The sequence below is a fragment of the Rattus rattus genome, chromosome 10 (assembly GCF_011064425.1).
Source record: "Rattus rattus isolate New Zealand chromosome 10, Rrattus_CSIRO_v1, whole genome shotgun sequence".
Lineage (NCBI taxonomy): Eukaryota > Metazoa > Chordata > Mammalia > Rodentia > Muridae > Rattus > Rattus rattus.
This window is the reverse complement of record NC_046163.1, coordinates 3,215,846-3,235,910: the sequence shown is the minus strand read 5'-3', so window position 1 is coordinate 3,235,910 and position 20,065 is coordinate 3,215,846. Positions and strand designations below refer to the sequence as shown.

Genomic DNA, 20,065 nt, shown 5'->3' with positions numbered 1-20,065 from the left:
TGTGTCTCCTTATTGAGCTCTTAAGGGGTCAATTCCCAGGACCATCCAGAGAGGTCACAGCACAGAAACCACATCAAGCCACACTTGCCACAGAAATACACTTAATATTGGTTAAAGCCCATGCATACATCACGAGTGGCTGTGGAACAGAAAATGATAAAATAGTGTGGCATGAACTATGAAGTTGAAAATTAGAGTATTACAAAAATAGTGGATGAGATCAAGAAGGGGAAATACTCGGAATCAAGGTTAGAAGGAAGGGCAAGGAAGAGGTACGTCTAGCACAACATCATGAAGAGGAAGAGGAGGGAACACAGTACACAGACACAGGATCACCAGGGGGAGTCTGTAGAGAAGGTGAGATAAACCTAGGAAAGGGAATAAAACAGAACCCGAAGTTCTGTTTCGGGCTGGGGAAATTGCTTGGTGAACAAATTGCTTGCTGCATAAGCACAGGTCCTGGCTTTGATCTCAGAGTACACATATAAAAGCCAGACGTAGTGACAGGTTTCCAATCCCAGCACCTGGGAGGCAGAGACAACTGGGGCTCCCCGGCCAGCCAGTCTGACCTGCTTGGCAAATTCTAGGCTAGTCAGGGACCTTGTCTCTAAAAACAAGCTCCTGGTGAGTAACACATAAAGTTGTCCTCTGGCATTTACCTGCCGGCACCTATGTGAACACACGAATGCACGAACACACATAGACACACACACACACACACACACACACACTCATACACACACACACATACACACACATGCACACACACACACTCATACACACACACATTCTCATACACGCACATGCACACACACATACATACACACTCATACACGCACATGCACACACACACACACTCATACGCACACATACTCATACACACACACACACACAGCCTTTATTTGAAAACTAACATAAAAGATAGTAAATGTATAATAAAAGAGTAAAAAGGAGAAACACAACGGGCTAAAAAAAGAAAATATTAACAATGAGAAATGCCTACGCACAAGTAGATAAATGTGACAATATTAAAGCAAAAAGCTTTTAAAAATAGGCTGAAGTAAAAAGACTTCCAAAAGTACAGTAAAAAGGAAAAGGTGAAATTCAGGGACTGGGGGTTGGGGTGATCAAGGAAGTTAGAGCAATTTCTTCCTGGGGCTTTGAAGGCTGAACTCCACCAGAGTTAGTGGAGTTGGATTTGGGGATCGGCTGCTGGGAACCCTGGTCTCTTCTGTGATTTGTGCTGGTGTTGAGTTTGCTACGGGAGGAGCACAACTGCCAGAGTTCTCTTCACTCAATGGCTGCCTTCTCGGCACACCACGGGCCTTTGTGGTCTGTAGGCTGGGTTCTTTCACTCCTCTGGGCTCCACAATTTGTGCACCCTGGGGTGGAAAATGTTCTAGCTGGAAGTGTCTCCCAAGGACACTGAGTGGGGGACAGAATCATGGCACCTTGATACAGGCAGCCCTGCCATGTTCTTTCCATGCCTCCCAATGTCAGTCTGCCTGCTGTGGACATGGCTGTGCTTGTCAGGTGGGCAGATGGAACAGACAGGCATTTGCAGAGCCTGATCCACCCACTGACCTCAGGCTCAGGACTTTTAAAACTGTGCAATTATTCTGAGTCGATAAGGTCAGCTGCTAGCCCCTAAGGGAGAGACCACCTTACCCTATACGGCCGTGTTTATCAACCTGTGGGTCTAAAGGGGTCAAATATCAGATATTCTGCATATCAGATATTTACATTACGATTCATAACAGTATCAAAATCACAGTTATGAAGTAGCAAGAAAGTAACTTTATGGTTGAGGTGGAGTCACACAATATGAGGAATATATGAAAGGGTTGTAGCTTTAGGAAGGTATAGAAGTATGTTATACACACTAGGTCACCTGGGCTGAGCTGCTGTACACACCTGGCCACCTGGGCTGAGCTGCTGCACACATCTGGCCACCTGGGTTGAGCTGCTGTACACACCTGGCCACCTGGACTGAGCTGCTGCACACACCTGGCCACCTGGGCTGAGCTGCTCTCCACCTGGGTTGAGCTGCTGTACACACCTGGCCATCTGGGCTGAGCTGCTGCACACACCTGGCCACCTGGGCTGAGCTGCTGCACACACCTGGCCACCTGGGCTGAGCTGCTCTCCACCTGGCCTTTTCATCTTGCCAGCATCAGGTGCTCTCCTGGCTGTGTCTCACTCACTCCTCTCTCCCTGGCTTTTCTCCTTTGTTGCAGCACACTGAGGCAGCTTCCTTCTGCAGCCTCTGAGTTCCCACCCAATAGTTGATATCCCTGCTTACATTTCCCAGCTCCTTAAAGAAGCAAGTGACTAGACATTTAAAAAGAAAAACAAGTGGACAGAATGTAATGTGAAAACCAGACCAACATCATCAGCTCAAAGGGATCCTGGGACCCCTACTCAATCCATCTGGACAGGACCAAAGTTTCCCCCAAATACTTTTGTTTTTCCTTGTGTTCAGCCACTGTCTTCCACACAGTCACATAACTGCCTTTTAGACTGCCCTTGTTAGAGAGTAAGACTTAGATCCATCATTGGTGAATGACAAAAGACTTACTAACCTTCTAAACCCCACCTACCACTTCAGAGTCCAAACCTGAGTTGAGGCTTCAGTGTTCAGATTCTAAACTGGGCTCTGGAGTTATTGAGCAGAAAGCAAAGGTTAAGAAAACCACAAAGAAGCGCGGATCTCTAAACACAGGAACATAACCATGGGCTCCAGGAGGGAATGGATGGAGTTGGACAGCAGCCTGACTCACATTGCAAAGGGTCTCCATTCACCAGCCACTGGACGGTCGGCTTCGGGTTCCCGTTGGCTCGACATACCAGCCTCCCATCTTCACCAGGAGCCAGGATCAGGTTCTTGGGCTCATCCAGCCAGTATGGGGCAGCTGAAAGACAAGGCAGGCAGAGGTAGATGGCACAGGCCAGGCACGAGAAGCCAGGTGGGCTCCTGTGGGAGGGCAACCCCTAAGTCCCAGCCCCGGTCATTCACCCTCAGGATGATAGCTCAGCCCAGCCTGCAGGTGGCCGACTAGCTGAGCCCACAGAGCAGTCTGCTTGTTAGAATGCTCCAAAGGGCGTTTAAAGTGCAGGGATGCTGGGGTTCATCTAGACTACATCTGAGTTGTCAAGGGATCGAGTGGCTGAGGCTCTGAGTGGTCAGGGGCGTTGACGAAGCTCTTGGTCTCACCCCTTTGGGAGTCTGTTGTTATAAGAATGAAAAGTCCTGAACTCTTTTCTTTTACGCACTTGACTCTGGTTAGAGTCATTCTTGGCTATTTGCGCCTTCCCACTATTTGGACAGTTTCTTGTGAAGACGTGGATTTTTCTGAGAAAAGAAAACTTCTAGATTAAAGCCTCCAGAATCTCGTTGCTCACCAAAAAGAATGAGAACGTATGTGCTTGTGTAAAGTGCTGAGGACAAGGTCCTACGGTCAGCCAGCTGTAGGCTGAGAAGGTTGTGGTACTCAGCCCTCAGCCCTCGACCTCCCAGGCTAAGTAATGACCCACCCAGCCCATCATATAAGGGGGCCCCATGAGGACAGGAGCTGTAGTGTCCAGACAGCTCAGGCGAGCTGTATCAGCTTTGAGCGGGAGGGAAGTGGCTTAAAAATGCTTTGGTCCATGATGACCCCCATCCTTAAGAAGAAGCAGCACAGTGCCATGCATACAGGACAGACAGCATGGGCTAACACGACACACCACAGATGGGAATGCAAAATCAAAGAAAAGGCTCTGTGGGGGATCTCACTTGCACAGAGAGCCCAGAGCTGGGCAAATACCAAGGTAAATGTCCTTCCCCCAGTATTCATGACCACAAATAGGTTGTAGTTGAACACCCTGGAGTGAGACCACCGTGGCAGCCCAACATTGCCGTTAGCCAGGACACTGGAAGTTCCCCCGCTCCCCCTGCCTCCCAGCCACAGTGGGAAGGGTGTCATGACATTTGTGTTCAGGGCTGGCAACATAATCATAATGAGAAATACACACAACGTACCCTTTACTCTCACCGAGATCGTGTGCCGGATGCTGCCCATCTTGTTGGAGGCCAGGCAGAAATACTCCCCAGAGTCCTCTTCAGAGACATTGGTGATGCGCAGAGCCTTGTTAAAATTCTCGAACTTGGCCTTGTCAGATGGGAGGTCCCCACCTTTCTTGTACCATGCAATGTCCGGTGTTGGGCTAGTCCAGGGATCAAGCAGAAAACAAAGGGCCCTTTACCGAATGTGTCTTCTAAAGAGGTTGATGTTCAGACATTCTGAACAGTAGGCTGGGGCCCAGAAGGGAAGTATATACCCCCTAAAACCCGGGCTTTCCTATTCAGAGGAGGCTGTCTGGCCACAGGGTCCCACAGAAAGGCAGAGCTAAGATAACGTGATTTAATGCATCTGTAGTACGCCTAGACACTGCCTTTTCTCTCTTTCCAAAGCAGAGACAGCCAAAGTAGGGTGCGGATGACAGACACACAGTGTTCCGCTCATGGGCCTGCTTGTTTTCCCTGCATATGGGTCTGCCTCCAAAATATATGGACTGATGCCCACCCCTCCCTCAGGAGCAGGGCTAGAAGATGGTGCAGACTGTACGTACACCCCGGAGGCAATGCACTCCAGCAGCAGGTCCATGCCTCGCAGTACCATCTGACTGCTTGACGTGCCCTGGGGATACATGAAGCTAGGTGTTCTTTCTGCAACTCCTCGGGCTGAAACGGGACAGAACAAACTTCTGTGAGCCTCCTGTGAGGTGCGCCAACACTATTGGGTTAGAAAGAAATGTCATCACCACTGCTGGGTCCTTCTAGCCCAAGCCACCGCCCCCTCTAGCATCTGGGTGTCTTTAAAAGATGTGTTTTGGAAGCTTGGGGGTCCTCTGCTCCACCAGCACATGTATGTAATGAGTTCCAGGTTCTGTTGAGAGGAGCCCAGAAGCCCTTCGCTTCCTCTAGGACAGGGAGGGGTTGTGAAGCATTGAAAGGCCCATCTCTGGCATCTGTGTTGGGATGGAGGGGCCCCCAGGCTAGGTCGTCTCAGCATTGGTCTATCCTCCCCGGACGGGGACATGGAAGAAAAAGAAGCCATAGGTTGGGGACATAGAACAACCTATTCTTTGGGACCCTGATAAGGAGTTGGGATGACACAACACCATCAGCCGTTCCAGATAAACAGAGAATTATTAATGGCTTAGCAAAGACACAAAGAGAATGGACAAGGAGAAATGGCTGGAAAGCTGTCTCCTCATTCTTGACTTCACAACAGACGGGGCAGGTGTAGGTGGGGCAAATGGCAGCCAAGATGAGGGAAGGTGACCAACAGTTCAACTAGGCTGGGGCAGCCGTGAGATAGGCAGGGATCTTCAGCACAGGTTTTAGAGGCTGGGTGGTCTACACACTGACACTGTTCCCCATGGAAGGGGCCATGCCAATCAGGGTGCATCCATGGAGAGTGGAGCCTTGCCTGTTTCCTATACTCTTGGTACAAATCCATGGAAATGGGTAAACTAAAAAAACAAAACAAAACAAAACAAAAAACAAACAAACAAAAAACCAAAAAAACCCACTGTTCAACCAGGAATCCCAAGTCAAACAGGAAACTGAGGGAGGTCACACAAAGACTCAAAGATGAATTATTAGCCTGAGACACCTCGGGTCGTAGGCTCAGCAGACAAATGGGGAGCAGGGGGGGCAGAGCTGCTGAGGGGGGCTGGGGATGCCTGGAGTGAGAACAAAGGCATCCATCTGGGTTTATCTGGTGCTGGTGGGGTGAAGACCGGCTGGTGGGTATCCCGACTCAGTAACTCGTGAAGCTGGTTGCGCCTGCGGGTAACTGAATGAATCAGGGAGGCTCCTGTCCTGAGTCCTGAGGATGCCCAGCTTCTCTTCGCTAGCCACTGGGAAACATCTCGGAACTGATTTATCTCTCATCTTCTTGTCAAGGGAAGAAACGTTAAAACGCACACTGAGGTATTTGGGCTCCTGGCACAACAGAATAGAGGGCATATAGCACGTGTTCAGGAAATATTTGTGGAGCAAACAAGTTAAAGGGAGAAGAAGAAACAACAAGAAAGGAGGCAAGAGTTTATTCCCACATGGTCTCATCTGTCACACCAGCACACACATATAGCACAGTGGCAACTGCAGGGTTAATCCATTAAGTGTTTAGTTGGTTACTGTCTATACCTGCAGGCCTAGCATCCATTCTCTGTAACCAGGAAGCAAATAGCTTCCTCTCATCATACAGACACCAAAAAAAAAAAAAAAAAAAAAAAGAAAAGAAAAAGGGGGGGGAAACACAGACACAGGCCCCCAAAGGACATAGCAGGAGATCCACACCAAGTGGGTGAGTCTGTCCAGAGTTGTGACCCCTGTAATGACACGGAAAAGAGCGCATCTCAGTCACCACACTCATTCCACACAAGTGACGTCTAGAGGAGCCAGTCTGTGACCCTCTGGACCCTTAATTTACCCCCATAGCATGCAGCACAAACCCCCCAGCGTCAGGGAAGCAGTAAGGATGGGGAGCAAGAAGATTATTAGCACAGAGCCCTGCTCTGGGCGTCATGACCCATAGGAGTGTGACCAGAGAAAAGCTACATAGAGCAGCACCACACAGTATATAGGGTGTGGGGTACCAACCCGCAGAAGTATCTTAGGAAAGAAGCACGCCATGTTCAAAGGAAATGAAAGATTACCCTGCAAGTCAGAGGGAGTCAGCACTGCCCAGTAAGGATTTAATAAGGGCCAAATGCTGTGACTGGTTGGTCTGCAGTGTCAGCATGTTTAATCCTCACAATAAATGTTACCACTTGTGTGTTTTTAGCAAAGGAAACCGACTTGCCTAAGCTTACAAGTTCGCCGTTTAGGATTCTGAGCGGTGTTGCTGCGGTTGCCTCTCAGTCTGAGGCTGGAGGAGTTACTTTGTCCCCATTCCTCATCCGGAGTTTCACAATGTTGCAGATAACTCCAATCAAAGAAACCAAAATCCGAAGGCCAAGAGGTGAAGGAGAAGGGCATTTTTTCCTGTGTTAACTGCTCTGGTCTGCTTTCCTATCCTCAGTGTCTAAGATTCCAGCTTTCCTTGGTAGCAACGGATAAGCTCAGAGCCAAGAAGCTGGGGAGGGAGTGAAGAGAGGAGGTCCAGAGCATCTCGACTGGATTCTTAGGGATATGGGAATCTTGAGGGGACCGTGGTGACTAGTGGCTTTACAGAGGAACAAGAAGGCTGGAGCTGAAGGGAGGTTTTGAAAAATGTCAGCTGTGCAGGAGGAACTCACATGAAAGCTTAAGCAAGAGGATCTGGCTGGTGATTTTGGGAGCCCCTGTACCCGCGGGAGGGTACCTGGTTTCTTTCCATGGAGGAGACACAGGAACCAATAACTACCAAGATGAAGGGAATTTTTGCTTGAGGCTCTATGTGGTAAAAGATATCTCTTTAGCTAGGACAACTCTTTTCACTCTGGAGACAGGGATGCTCTGCCCCAAACCAGTTCAGATGGGTCTACCCTGATACCAAAGAATCCCGGAATACAGATGCTATACTGGCTGGTTTTATGTGTCAATTTGACACAAGCTTAAGTTATCACAGAGAAAGAAGCTCTGTTGAGGAAATGCCTCCATGAGACCCAGCTGTAAGGCATTGTCTCAATTAATGATCAAGAGGAGAGGACCCAGCCCATTGTGGGTGGTGCTGTCCCTGGGTTGGTCTTGGACAAGCTGAGCAAGCCAGGGGAAGCAAGCCAGTAAGTAACATCCCTCCATGGCCTCTGCATCAGCTCCTGCCTCCTGACCTGCTTGAGCTCCAGTCCTGACTTCCTTTGGTGATGAACAGCAATGTGTAGGTGTAAGCTGAATAAACCCTTTCCTCCCCAACTTGCTTCTTGGTCATGATGTTTGTGCAGGAATAGAAACCCTGACTGATGCCAAGCTCAAAACTGCATAAACTTAAGAAAAGGTGCCTGAGGCACAGAGAGAACTCATGGATTCCCCAGAGCCAGATGGTCAGTCAGGGGACATCAGGTCATGACCCCACTTTAATCACATTGGCTTTAAAGGGTCAAATGAGAAACAGTTTCTTGCTCTCTTCTACTGAGAAAGGCCAAAAGTGCTGACAGACTTAGCTGTTCCTTTCACTCAGTAGGCCATGTCAGCGGAACATGGTTCAAGACCTCAGATGCATCTGGGGACCTTTGCCCAATGCAGCCTTCTGTGGTAGCTGGACCCTACATCCAGTTCTCTCTGCTGCCTTTAGTTCTTAGAACTGAGGACCAGAGGCATGTGAAGCAGGCGTCCTGGCCCCAGGAATAGCAGAGCAAAAGAGATGGGACAGTGGTGTGTGTGTGTGTGTGTGTGTGTGTGTGTGTGTGTGTGTGTGTGTGTGTAGCTTCTCTCCTTACCCAGTTCTTGAAAACTGGGCAGCTTTCATTTCTCTGGCGTACGTTAACGTCACTCCCTGTGGAGTAGTTCTCCTCCTATAAGTGTGCCTGCCTTGCTCTCCCGGGCTTGTCTTCAAAGTCTCCACAGCTCCCTTAATTTAGAAACAGATGGCCTATATACAATCCAGTCCCCACGAAACTTCCCCCTTTAAATCCAACAGTGGGTTCTGTATTAACATTGTCAGCGTGTGCTGCAGCTTAGCAGCTATGGGTCATGACCCCCTTTAACCTTTCCAACCATCTTTCAGGCTAGTAATCCACCCATTTGGCAGATGAGGGAATCAGAGTTGTGAAGCATTAAATGGTTTGCCTACTGTCACCTGGTGGTATGTCCTGGCGACCGGAGACAGCACAGTACCAGATACACACTATAAAACACCAGCTTTCTGGATGGAACAAAACCCAAGTGCCTTTCTCTGCCAATCAGAGGGGAGATGCCCATGTCCAGAGAATGCTAACTCTCTGTGCAGATCATTAAAATAGGCTGACCCTACTTCTAGAAAAGAGACATACCGTGTTTTGAGCCAAAGAGAGGTGTAAACTGGACTTTTGTCACTGACCATGTCCCTTGGCTAGGAGCTCTGTGTACCAGGGAAGAACGTCCTCATTTTCTTGTTTGCCTTTTCTGTCTAAAACCATCGGTTTGGTTGTCCTTTGTTAAGTATGTGCCTCTCTTAACTTTACATCCTTCCTCGAAGCTTCAGGCCATGCCAGCCTCCTGGTGGGGACTGAGGACCAGGGCTCAGTCTCCATGTGAGCTCTGTCGGTCTCACAGTCCTGAGCAACTCTTGGATCTCACTATTCTCTTCTGAAACTGCTGAGCTCTGGGGACAGCTGGGTGACAAGGCTGAAATCTCTCGGCCATCTTCCATGGATAAACAACTATACATCCCCCTGCCTTACACAAAGCAAAGAGGTTGTGTAGTGGTTTGCCCTGGAGTTATCTGTATGTTGATGCTAATTCCACTGCCCCAAGGACAGCTGCCTAGTCACATGCTCAGGACTCAGGTCACTTCACCAGAACCTTCTCCCCATTTAAATTGTAAAATATAGGTGAGGGCAGGAACAGGATAGAAGGAGGCCTGCCATTGGATGAGAAGGAAGGATGGGCGGGAGAAGAGTTTGAAGGAAGAGAGAGGAGGGAGAGGGAGAGAAGCCATGGCAGGTGATGTTAAGATTCCGCTCTGTGTTTTTTACAGGTTGTTATTAATGTTCTTAAGGGATGGATGGTACTGGGCTTTGTATGTTTAGGTGGGGAATTATATCTTACCAATTGGGTCAAAGATTATTGTGTTGTGTATCCTTTAATGTGATGGTTTGAGTGTAGGAAAGTGTGCTGCAGCAGGAGACACTGGGCCTCCTTGGAGTTGGGATGTGTTTCCGCCCAGATACCTAGCAGATATCTTGGGGCACTGAGGTGACAGACCTAGTGAGGTAAAAGACAACCATACTTTTTTTTTATTTTTTATATTTTTACAATAACAAGGTTGAACCAGGCGACCTACGGGATGTTCTGGATTTCACAGTACTTCCTACAATAGATATTTGGGGTTCCATTTAGAAAAAGGCACATTCCAGCAGCGCCTTTGGCACAGCGGTGGTTGGCTGGCTCCATTACTTGGAAAACAAATAACCCCCAGAATCCAACAAAGGCTGCCTGCTTCCTCGGGCAGTAAGTCCCAGCGTGGTTCTTGCTGCTTGGTGCCAAGTTGGAACCTCTGTTTCCCCTGGCTCTCATTTCTCAGCCCATCCTCCACTCCAGACCCTGATCACTGCTTATACCAGCAACCTCAGTAAAGACATTCAGTCCTACCTATCTGAGCTCCCAAAGATCCCCTCGGGGACCTGGACTCAGCTCAGAAGCATAATTGATAAAGGGACCAGCTGCTTTGTCAAATCCAGCAAATGCTGAGCCTGACGGCTGCTCAAGGAACACAAGGCCCTCGTGAGCCACAGTGAGGGGAGACTCAGGTGTGCGAATAGCCAGCTCCCCCATTAATCAGAGCGTGCAGACAGCTGTGGTTTGCTAGAAATATAACTCATCGTGATCGTTCCATGACTTGCAGATGTGGCTGGTGGGCACTGGGCTTGTCTGTGCTGCCAGAAGGGAGAAAAGGACATGGGTGGACATTTATACTCACCTGGACAGAGAACTCTGACTTGGATTATTCATAGCATTTTCTAGAGAAACCTTAAATCGTCTTTAGAAAGATTTATTTATGCCTATGCATACTTTGCCAGCATGTTAGTGTACCATGCGCATGCCTGACTCCTGCAGAGGCCAGAGGAGGGTGTTGTATTCCATGAAAGGGGGTTACAAATGAGTCTAAGTCACTATATGGGTGCTAGAAATTAAACCTGGGTCTTCTGCAAGAGCAGTCAGACTGCTGAGCCCTCTCTCCAGCTTACAAAGAGATCCAGGACCTGGCTGTGCCAAAGTACTCTCAGGAAAAAAACAAAAAATATGAGGTTATAAAGCAGGTAATTCGGGTGCTGGAGAGATGGCTCAGTGGTTAAGAGCACCGACTGCTCTTCCAGAGGTCCTGAGTTCAAATCCCAGCAACCACATGGTGGCTCACAACCATCTGTAATGAGATCTGATGTCCTCTTCTGATGTGTCTGAAGATATCTACAGTGTACTTATAGATAATAAATAAATAAATCTTTTTTTTTAAATAAATAAATCTTTAAAAAAAAATAAAGCAGGTAATTCATACCAGACACCGAAGAGTTAACTCAATAGAAGCTGGCTGAGCTCTTTATACCACAAAATAGGAGCCAGATTTCCTGTTTCCTCCTGACTGTGGACTCTCAACTCTTCTCAGATAGCCTCTGTGACCATTAAATCTGAAATGTACCCCTGCCCTAGCTCATGGTTGGTCCTCAGCTCATGGTGCTGATGCAGTGGTGGGTGAGAGGTTCAGGAGGGGTGGTCTAGCTGGGAAAGGTAGGTAACTAGAGGTGGGTCCCTGAAGGACATCTGGCCCTTCAGCTTGCTTTCTGCTTCCTAGTCTGTTGTGACGTGAACAGCCTCTCCATAAACTGCCACAAGTGACCGTGTGCCCGCGTCCCGCCACAGTGGACCAAAATGCTCTGGGACTGTAAGCTGACACAAATCTCTTATCTCTCAAGTTGTTGCTCAGATATTTTGGGCACAGTGATGCAAAAGTCCACTTTCCATCCATCTCCACTGACCCTTAAGTCTCTGCTGAGTCTTTCAGGGAGATCTCCCTTGCTTGAAGCCACCTTCTGAGAATTCAGCAAAGGGAGACTTGCACATTGGAGGAACTTTCGATGTGAGTCCACCTCAGACACCCCCACTGACCGCCTTGCTCCAGGCAGACAGTGTCCTGAGGTGTCCTGTTTGGCACCTGGCCTGGTCAGCTGTCCTCTCTGCCACCCAGAAGGAGTTAATGTCACGGTATCAGTCAAGTTAGCCAAAGTGGGTTAGGACAGGAGAGGTTACTCCTCGGACTCACCACTATATATGTCAGGGTGGTTTCTTAAGGACGAGTCATTATAGGGGTTGTCTGCAATAAACAAAAGAGGGTGAGCAAACAGGGAGGCACGGGGCGGGCATGGGCACGACCACGAGGGAGAACGGAAATGCAAAGCCACATCACAACTGAGGAGAGCACCAGTGGGTTTTGCAAAAGAAAACGACACAGCTGGAAGAGGGATGCACTTGGTAGCAAACAATCAACGCAAAGGAGCTCAAAGAAAACAAAGTGGTTAAATCCTGCAAAAGAAAGCAATAATAAAACAGGATTACTTTGAAAGTAGAAATATTAGGCTTGAACTCTGCTTGGTCCATCTATACTTTGAACAAATGAGGTAAGAATTAGTTAGTGTCTTGTAGCATCTTGTAGCTGGCTCTGAACCAGCTTCTCCCCAGGCCCCCAGGACTCCACGTGAGACCAGCTAGAGAAAAAGGAGTGTTAGTGACACCCGAGGAGGACAGCAAAGCCTGCCTGGCAGCAGCTAGACTACAGGGGGTAGGTGTGCATGCGTGGTACATGCCTGCTTCTGGGCATGCATGTGACCATGTGGCCATCACTGTAGACCCTGACAGGCCTCTGCAGGGAGACCCTGGTGGAGGGTCCTGAAAGAGTGGGTCAGGACAGCAAGATGAAGGGTTGAGTCCTCTGTCTGAGACCCAGAGCTCTCTGAAAAAACAAAGGGGGCAGGAACTTTCTTTAAAAAGCAGTATCAGTGGCTGCCACTCCAATCAATGTGAGTGACTAAAGAAAGGCCTTGGTCCTTCAGTCTTCCATGAAGACATTTTAGAACAGGACGCATAAATACGCTTCTGCCCTTAAGTTGCTGTTTCACTCACTACCCACCCCCTTCAAGGGTTCATGTCTGACAGCGCCCATAGGGGAGGGAGTGTGCAGCTGACTGGAAGCCAAGCAACAGCCTGAGAAGCCAGGACTCAGTCCAACTTCCTAGGGGCAGCCAGGGGGCTGTGTTAGAACATTTGCATATTTAAAGACAGATCAAGTCCCATCTCAAGCGACTGTAAGAGGACTTGAGAGTTCTTTTCTGGGCCTGGCATCGAACCACGCTCCCTGGTCTGCTCTGGAAGTCAATTTGGATGGATGTAGGCTGGAAGGTAGGAACTGGTCCACAGTGGAATGAAGGGGTCGGTGGTACCAGGAAGTGGGGCTGAGGCAGTGCTTGGGAGAGAAGATTCTTTTTTTCCTCTGGGGGAGCACAATGCCATGCTTAGATAAAAGGGGCTCCTTCTCTTTCACTCCCTTGGTCCCAGGTATAACAGAGCCTGTCTTTCTTCCGGGGGAGGAGCAATGTGCCAAGCTTGCTACAGCTGTGGGAGCATATGTAAGAGATTTAGGGAGACTCCGTCCTTAAGGAATACCATTTGAACAAAGCCAGAAAGTGTAGGGAACACTCCACTGTCAGCCTCGATAAACACCCTCCTCTCTAACCAGGATGCCTCTTACTGGAGCTGTAGAGCCCTCATGCTTGTCACAGTGTGGACAAAGTCATGTGTCAGTCTGACTCAACCTGGTTACCTTTTACTTCATTCTAAAATGGATTAAAAATAATATTTAGGTTGTCTGGTGTACATATATACATATATATGTTTATATATGTTAATATATACATTTATGTTAATATATGTATATATCTTTCTCCTCTTCCTCTGATGAAATTAATATAAAATAAGACCGGTTTTGTCCCCAAAGGCAAACTACAAGCAGACAGCTTGGCTTCTCACCCAGACCTGGTTCTGAAGGAGGTAAAGAAAGCCTGTGCCCTTTCTAGACAGGAAAGTCAACAGAGCCCAACTGTGTTATTTTAAGAAACTGCGCCCAATTCTAGGCTGGCTCAGATGCCCAGAACTTGTTTCCAGCCAGAGCTGCTCTTGGGAGGACTCCAGGAAGCTGGTAGCATTCTGTTGAGGTTACCAAGGAGGGTTCTTGTCCTTTGGAGGGGAGAGTTTCCAATGGGACAGGAGACTTGAGGTGAAGCAGAGACAAGTATCCCTTACTGACATCCTCTAGAGAAAAGAAGGCTTCTGAAAAGTCCCATGGCTAAGTGTCATTTAACCCGTACATGCTCCCGGGCTCTGCCCAGAACAGCATGGCACCTGGCTCACGCCCCGCAGCGGCGGACTGACTCCAGCATCACCCTTTCTAGCTGGGTAGGAAGGCAGTGCACGATCCTCCTCCTTTGGACGGCATTGTCCCTCCTACTGGCTCCTCCTCATTGCCAGCCCTGTCCTGGCGGGGGCCACTCAGAGGTCCTGGGCAGACCACACCGTCCCCCTTCATTCAGCCAGCTGGCAGAGTCACCTGGAGTACACTGAGCAGGCACAGCAGGCAAGTCCTTCCCTTCCCAGGGGTCTCCTGGGGGTAGGTTCAGGAGTCAGAGAGCCAGGGACTCTGCAGGATCCCCCAGGCTCCATGCTGGGCTCTGAGCAATGCCCTGGGCTGTCTGTCTCATCTTGGCAGACAACACCCACTGGTAAAGACAGATTCCAGAGGCAGGCGATCAGAGGAGGGGAAAAGGCGTTCAGAGGGAAAGAATAGCAAGAAAAGAAATCAAGGTAGAGGGAGGAAGAAAAGAAACTGAAAAGAAGAGGAGGAGGAAGAGGAAGAAGAGGAAGAGGAGGACGACAACGATGACGACAGCGGCCACGCTAAAAGAGGAAGAAACCAGGAGAGGCAAACTAGAGGATGATGGTCCTTACGGGTGAGCATTATATCCCCGAGGAAAGGGATGAGGCTGTGTGGACGCTGTGGTGTACCTGCCCATCACCGACACAGACTAAAGAGGCCTCCCAGTGCTGAACAAGGCACCTAGACTTTCCCCCAGGGGACTTCCCAGGGCAGCAGGAGCCCCTGGAGGCAGATCTTGAAAAGCAGAGGCTCAGTCTCATTTTGACCTGTGGCGTCCCTGGCCTGGTGTCCTCACATTCCTCGTCATCCACAGCACAACACCGACGATGACTTTCACAGCATGAGTCAGACAGACTAGAGACTCTTTACCTGTCCGTGGTGTAAACGAACCCAGGCAATATCCTGAACGAGCTAAGGATTGTGTCGCTGACGCTCCTGCCTGGCTTGTCCTTGTGTGCCTCTGCAGAGAGCCACTACCACTGTAGTGGGTCAGGGGATCCTATCTTTTTTTATTAGAAACAAATAAGGGGATAAAACTAAACCCCACAATGTGAAAGATAAATCTACAGTTTATAGGCACAGCACGTCCGTGTGGCTCAGAAAATACGCACTACAGATACAGACACAATTTGTTCAATTTGTCCACTGATGCTACTGTCTTAGGCACTGGCTTCCTCCTGGAAACACCAGGGACTAGAAGTGAAAGACATGAGCTGAGTGCACAACAGGGACTCCTGATGTGCTGGTCACTTAAAGTCATCTCTAACCCCAGGAACTTTTGAATGAGCGCCAAGGGTCCAGAGAACCCAAGCCTGTTGGGATAAGACAGGGCTGGACTTCAGTAGGTGACTCTGGTTCCTACCAAAGTACAAACACTGGCTTAGCATAGGACTACATTTAACACAAGGCTTCTGCATCCACAGATGCTGCACAAGGCTGAGGCACCATGAGCCAGAGAGGATTCTGGGCTGACTTCAGACATGCATGATGCGTGCTCTTAGGGACTGCGCCCTGGGGCCCCAGCCCCAGCCCCAGCCCCAGCAGGCTTCCACTTACTGGTGAGGACTTTGAGGGTGAAGGGATTCTTCTGCTGAATGGTGTGGGTGAAGTGGAAGCGTGCATTGCAGCTGTAGTCTGTCTGCATGTCCTGCAGCATGACGTTGGAGAAGTACAGGTCCCCATTGTGACCCTGGGAGACACGTTTGTCCTGGGTGATGGGCTCCATGGCTGTGGGGAAGCAGAGGAGTGACAGGAGGTTAGCAGGCGGACTCAGCGACAATCGTCTCTGCAGTTCAGGAGACCAGGTAGAATCTGGAGCTTCCTGCCATTAGTGAGCAACTCCCAGTGCTGCAGCAGGGTGTGCCCCCCTCCTTACGGGACAGTGGATGGCTGAATGCATGTGAGGGTGCATTTAAACCCAGACGGACGCGCTCACTCTGCCCAGGTTCTGTGACCACAGTTTTCCAATTCCCGCTTGTGCCACAACCTGTCCGACCTCAAGGCCAGAGGGAGAGCACAGTCTTTGCCTGCTCCTTGAGTCAGGAACCGAGTGTGCACACTCTACAGGGAGCGCTGTGCAGGCCGCAAGTGACGCGCTTCCGTCTTTCTACCTCAGCAGTCAGCTGATGCCTGAACGTACTACGGCTCTCAGGAGTGTGCTAAGGACATCTGAACTTGGCCTTTAGCCATCACCAACTATAATACGTTTTTTTTTTATTTCATTTACCCTTAAGAAAACAAAATGCAACTTTCGATTATAATCGTCAGATGTACGGCAACTGATGATCCACACTGTCAGTTTTTAAGAGGCCTTCCGGTTTCAGAGACAGTGAACTGCAGAACTGAGAGTGAATGTCCTCACAGCTGTGGCTGAGGATGTCAACATGGCAGGCTTTCAGGACCTGATGTTAGCAGAGGGTGAGCTCTCTAGGCTGTCCGTCTGCTGACCTACACTCCAGGCCGATCTACTTCCTGTCCCCGCAGCTTCTTTTTCATGTCTGTGGTGCCAACTGTCCCACAAGTGCTCCGCTCTTCAAATCGCTCCTCAGAGATCTGCTGAGGGCCTACTATGTGCCAGGTCACATGTTCCAGGGGTTTGGAAAAGAAAGACAAACCCCCGGTCTAGCAGGAGAGAAGGGTTATAGAGAAGTCATTGTAATGTGGTGTGGAGAGGAGCGTGTACTGGGGGGAAGGGCGGGATTGCAGAGGGGGCCTTGTCCTCTAGGGAGTCCTGAGGAGAACCCTGAAGTCTGCACGTCTGTGTCAGGCACAAGGACAGACCTTCAAGGTCCTGAGGAGCTGGAGGAATGTGTCTGTAGCCTTCTGGAACTAAAGGGTGAGGGGGAAGGGCTGGAGAGGCGAAAGGTCACAGAGGTGACTGTCCCAGGTAAGGGAGTCTAGGCTTGTCCTGAAGCAAGAGAGGAGCAGTAAAAACATGCAAATGAGGCTACCGGATTCCATTCTTAAGGACTAGGGAGACACAATGATGAGATTGTGGGCTGGGGAGATGGTGGCGAGGACAGAGAGAAGAGGAGGCCTGTGAGATTCACTCATGGGGTGTCATGTGGACCTAACTCAGCGATAGATGTGACGTAATAGGTGAGAGAAGAGGGTTGGAACTGACATCTGATGGCCAGACACCCTTCCCCACACGTGAGGCGGAAGAGGGGGACAATGGCAGTGCACAAAGCTCTCCTCGGAGCTCTGAAGCCACCTGCTCATGACCACACAGTACCGTCAACTTCTCTGCACAGCTGTCTGAGCCACATGGTCACTTAACATCTGCCTCTCATAAGTCGGTCTCCGGCCTCAGAGTGAGCCCTGCTACGAGTTTCCATCCTCCTGCAGCATTGGGAACCAAGCTAACTTAAGGAATGGCTTTTGTTTTTGTTTTGTTTGTTTATTTGCTTTTTTGCTTAAAAGTCCAAGAGAAGTCCGCCATAATGGCAGACAGGAGGTAGCTGGTCACACAGCACCCACAATCAGGGAACAGAGATACAGGCTGCTGCCTGGCTCCCTATTTAGGGTGGGTTTCCTCACTTCAGTTAACCCACCTAGAAATCCCTTACAGACGGAGATTCATCTCCAAGATGATTCTAAAGCCTGAGAAGCTCACAATTAATATTAACCACCATACCCCCCATTCAACCCATCCACTGCACCCTCTAGAGCTGGGCGCTCAGAGAGGCCAGGCTTCCACACTTACAGCTGCTCATCCAGAAGATGACGGGGGACGGGAGGCCAGGTGGGGGGTTGCACTGCAGGGTTAAGGGGGCACCCTCTTGAACCACGACGGGGTCTAGGTTTTCCTTGGGCCACAGGGGAGATTCTGGAGAGAAACAGAAGAGGGTGAAGTGCAGCTGACAGCAAGAGAAGGGGAAATGGGAGAATGGGGGAGGCAAGAGAGAGGACATACAGAGTGGCCCTTGAAAAGAGGACAAAGCTTTTTGTGACAGTGAATGCTCATCTTCAGCTGCCCCCCCCCCCCAGTGCTCAGATCAGCTGTTAAAGTCGTACTGACTGGTCTGGAAGTTTTCTTTTGGAGATGGGAGAGGCCCCCCCTCTTGTACCCACCAGAGAGTCCCTGGCACTCACTGGACACCTGCAGGCGGATGCGGTTGCTAAGCGCTGTGCCGAATTTGTTCCGGGCAAAGCACTGGTACTCCCCTTCGTATTCCTCAGGCCGCCCACCACTGCGGAAGTCGATCACCAAGGTCCCAGATCTCCTCCTCATGGACACCCGTGGGTCCTTGGCAATGTTGAAGAACCTGCTGTTGCGAGTCCAGTGGAAACTGTGGACGACAGGGGCCAGGCCAACCGTTAAGGAAGGACCGGAATGGGTCGGTTCCTAACCCCCACTCAATGGCAGACTTATACTCTACCTCCATGCCAATGGACCCCATCCTGGCTGGGCAGAGCCACTAAGCTTGGAAGAATGCAAAGACCCAGGCCCTGTCTACTGGGACCACGCATCTGTGAGTGCTATCACAAGCTAAGGCTGGCAACAGGTAGTAGGCACCCAGCTTCTCTGGTGGGTTCTGTTCTGTGAGCACGTAACTCAAGGGTTCTTTAAACAAACAAGTCAAACCCAGAATTAGTGACTTTCTTTACCTTGTGACATTCCTGATCTCCCCCTAGGAATGCAAGGTTGCCACCTCTGCCCTGCCATGCCTCAATAGTATAATTTGGTTAACATCAGTGGCACAGGCTGCCCTGTTCCTTTGAATGAAAGGCCTAAAATGCCACTGCAGGCCTAAGGGGGGGTGCTCAGTAGCAGAGCGCTTGCCTGGTATGCAGAGGGATCTAAGTTCCACCCTTCATACGTAAAGAGAGGAGGAGGAGAGGCACCAGCACCAGCACCAGCACCAGCACCAGCACCAGCACCAGCACCAGCACCACCACCAGCACCACCACCACCACCATCATTTCCTGTCTCTCAGCCTGACATTGAAGCCAGCAGCACACATTCTTGGCTCCCTGTGCTGATGTGGTAGAAACACAAGAGGCAGAAACCACAGTGGATGCTCAGAATCCTTGTCTCCTTCAGAGGATCCATGTGGAAAAGACCAATCTTAGAGGCAGAGGCATGGACACCAGTATCTTGACTGGCCTTGTATGGTGACTCCCACTTGGGATGAGGGAGTCCCTGCTTATTCTCAGCTCATCATTCTTGGCTTGACTGCCTCACACCAACTCAGGGCCAGAGAAACCTTCCCCACCTCATCGTCTGAGACACACTCTGCTACTCTAAGTAAGTAGCATACTTAATATCTTCCCTTCGCTACAGTGTATCATTTGGCAGAACCAGCGCTGTCTTGGTAGTCAGGGAGTGGGTCTAAACCCTATTCTATCCCTGGTTCGGTCACTCTGGTGACTGGTGGTGTAGGCATTTAAAATCTTTCCCTCTTCTCAGGAAGGCACTGGTTCTGCTCCAGAGGAAGAAGGGTAAATGAATAAGACCATGTGGCAGCACGGACCAGTCTGGACAGGACAGGCTTCTTCTTCCTGTCTACTGACCTCTTTGATACAAGCAAAGACACACTCAGAAAGCCTTGAGTTAGCTAGGAACAGGGACTTCCCATAACCTGAACATGGGGTGGGTGATGGTCACCCAGAATCGTCAGAAAATAACATCCAGCTGAGTCTAGCGGCATATACCAGAAACCCTACTACTTAGGAGGGGAGCCTGAGGCAGGAGAATGATGAGTTTCAGGTCAGCCTGGGATACACACTGAGATTCCAGGGTTTCATTGCAACAGAGACAAGTCACTCAACACCTTCGAGCCTGGTTTCCTTATATATTTCCCAATTTGCTGAAATTGGTGAAAACCCCGTAAAAAGGGCAGTTCTGTGGCTTGTTTGTTTCCCCTCGGGAGGAAGAAATGGAGGCTCAGAGCTTTGAAGCAACTTTCTCATTTGAGCACACAGTGACAGCAGCCTGTGTTTTGAGCCACATGGCCACGTCACACCTGCTA

General features: G+C 49.8%; 1 protein-coding gene across 2 annotated transcripts in view; it reads right to left on the bottom strand.

Moving 5' to 3' along the window:
- Nfasc (neurofascin) overlaps positions 1 to 20,065 on the bottom strand; it is a 178,838-nt gene that overhangs the window by 47,821 nt on the left and 110,952 nt on the right. For both annotated transcript variants that reach the window (XM_032915297.1, XM_032915298.1), the window contains 6 exons: positions 18,186 to 18,382; positions 17,797 to 17,919; positions 15,648 to 15,818; positions 4,612 to 4,723; positions 4,022 to 4,206; positions 2,781 to 2,912 (listed from right to left, as the gene is read on the bottom strand). In XM_032915297.1, coding sequence (XP_032771188.1) covers positions 2,781 to 2,912; positions 4,022 to 4,206; positions 4,612 to 4,723; positions 15,648 to 15,818; positions 17,797 to 17,919; positions 18,186 to 18,382 — 920 coding nt within the window. The remainder of the gene's footprint in view (positions 1 to 2,780; positions 2,913 to 4,021; positions 4,207 to 4,611; positions 4,724 to 15,647; positions 15,819 to 17,796; positions 17,920 to 18,185; positions 18,383 to 20,065) is intronic.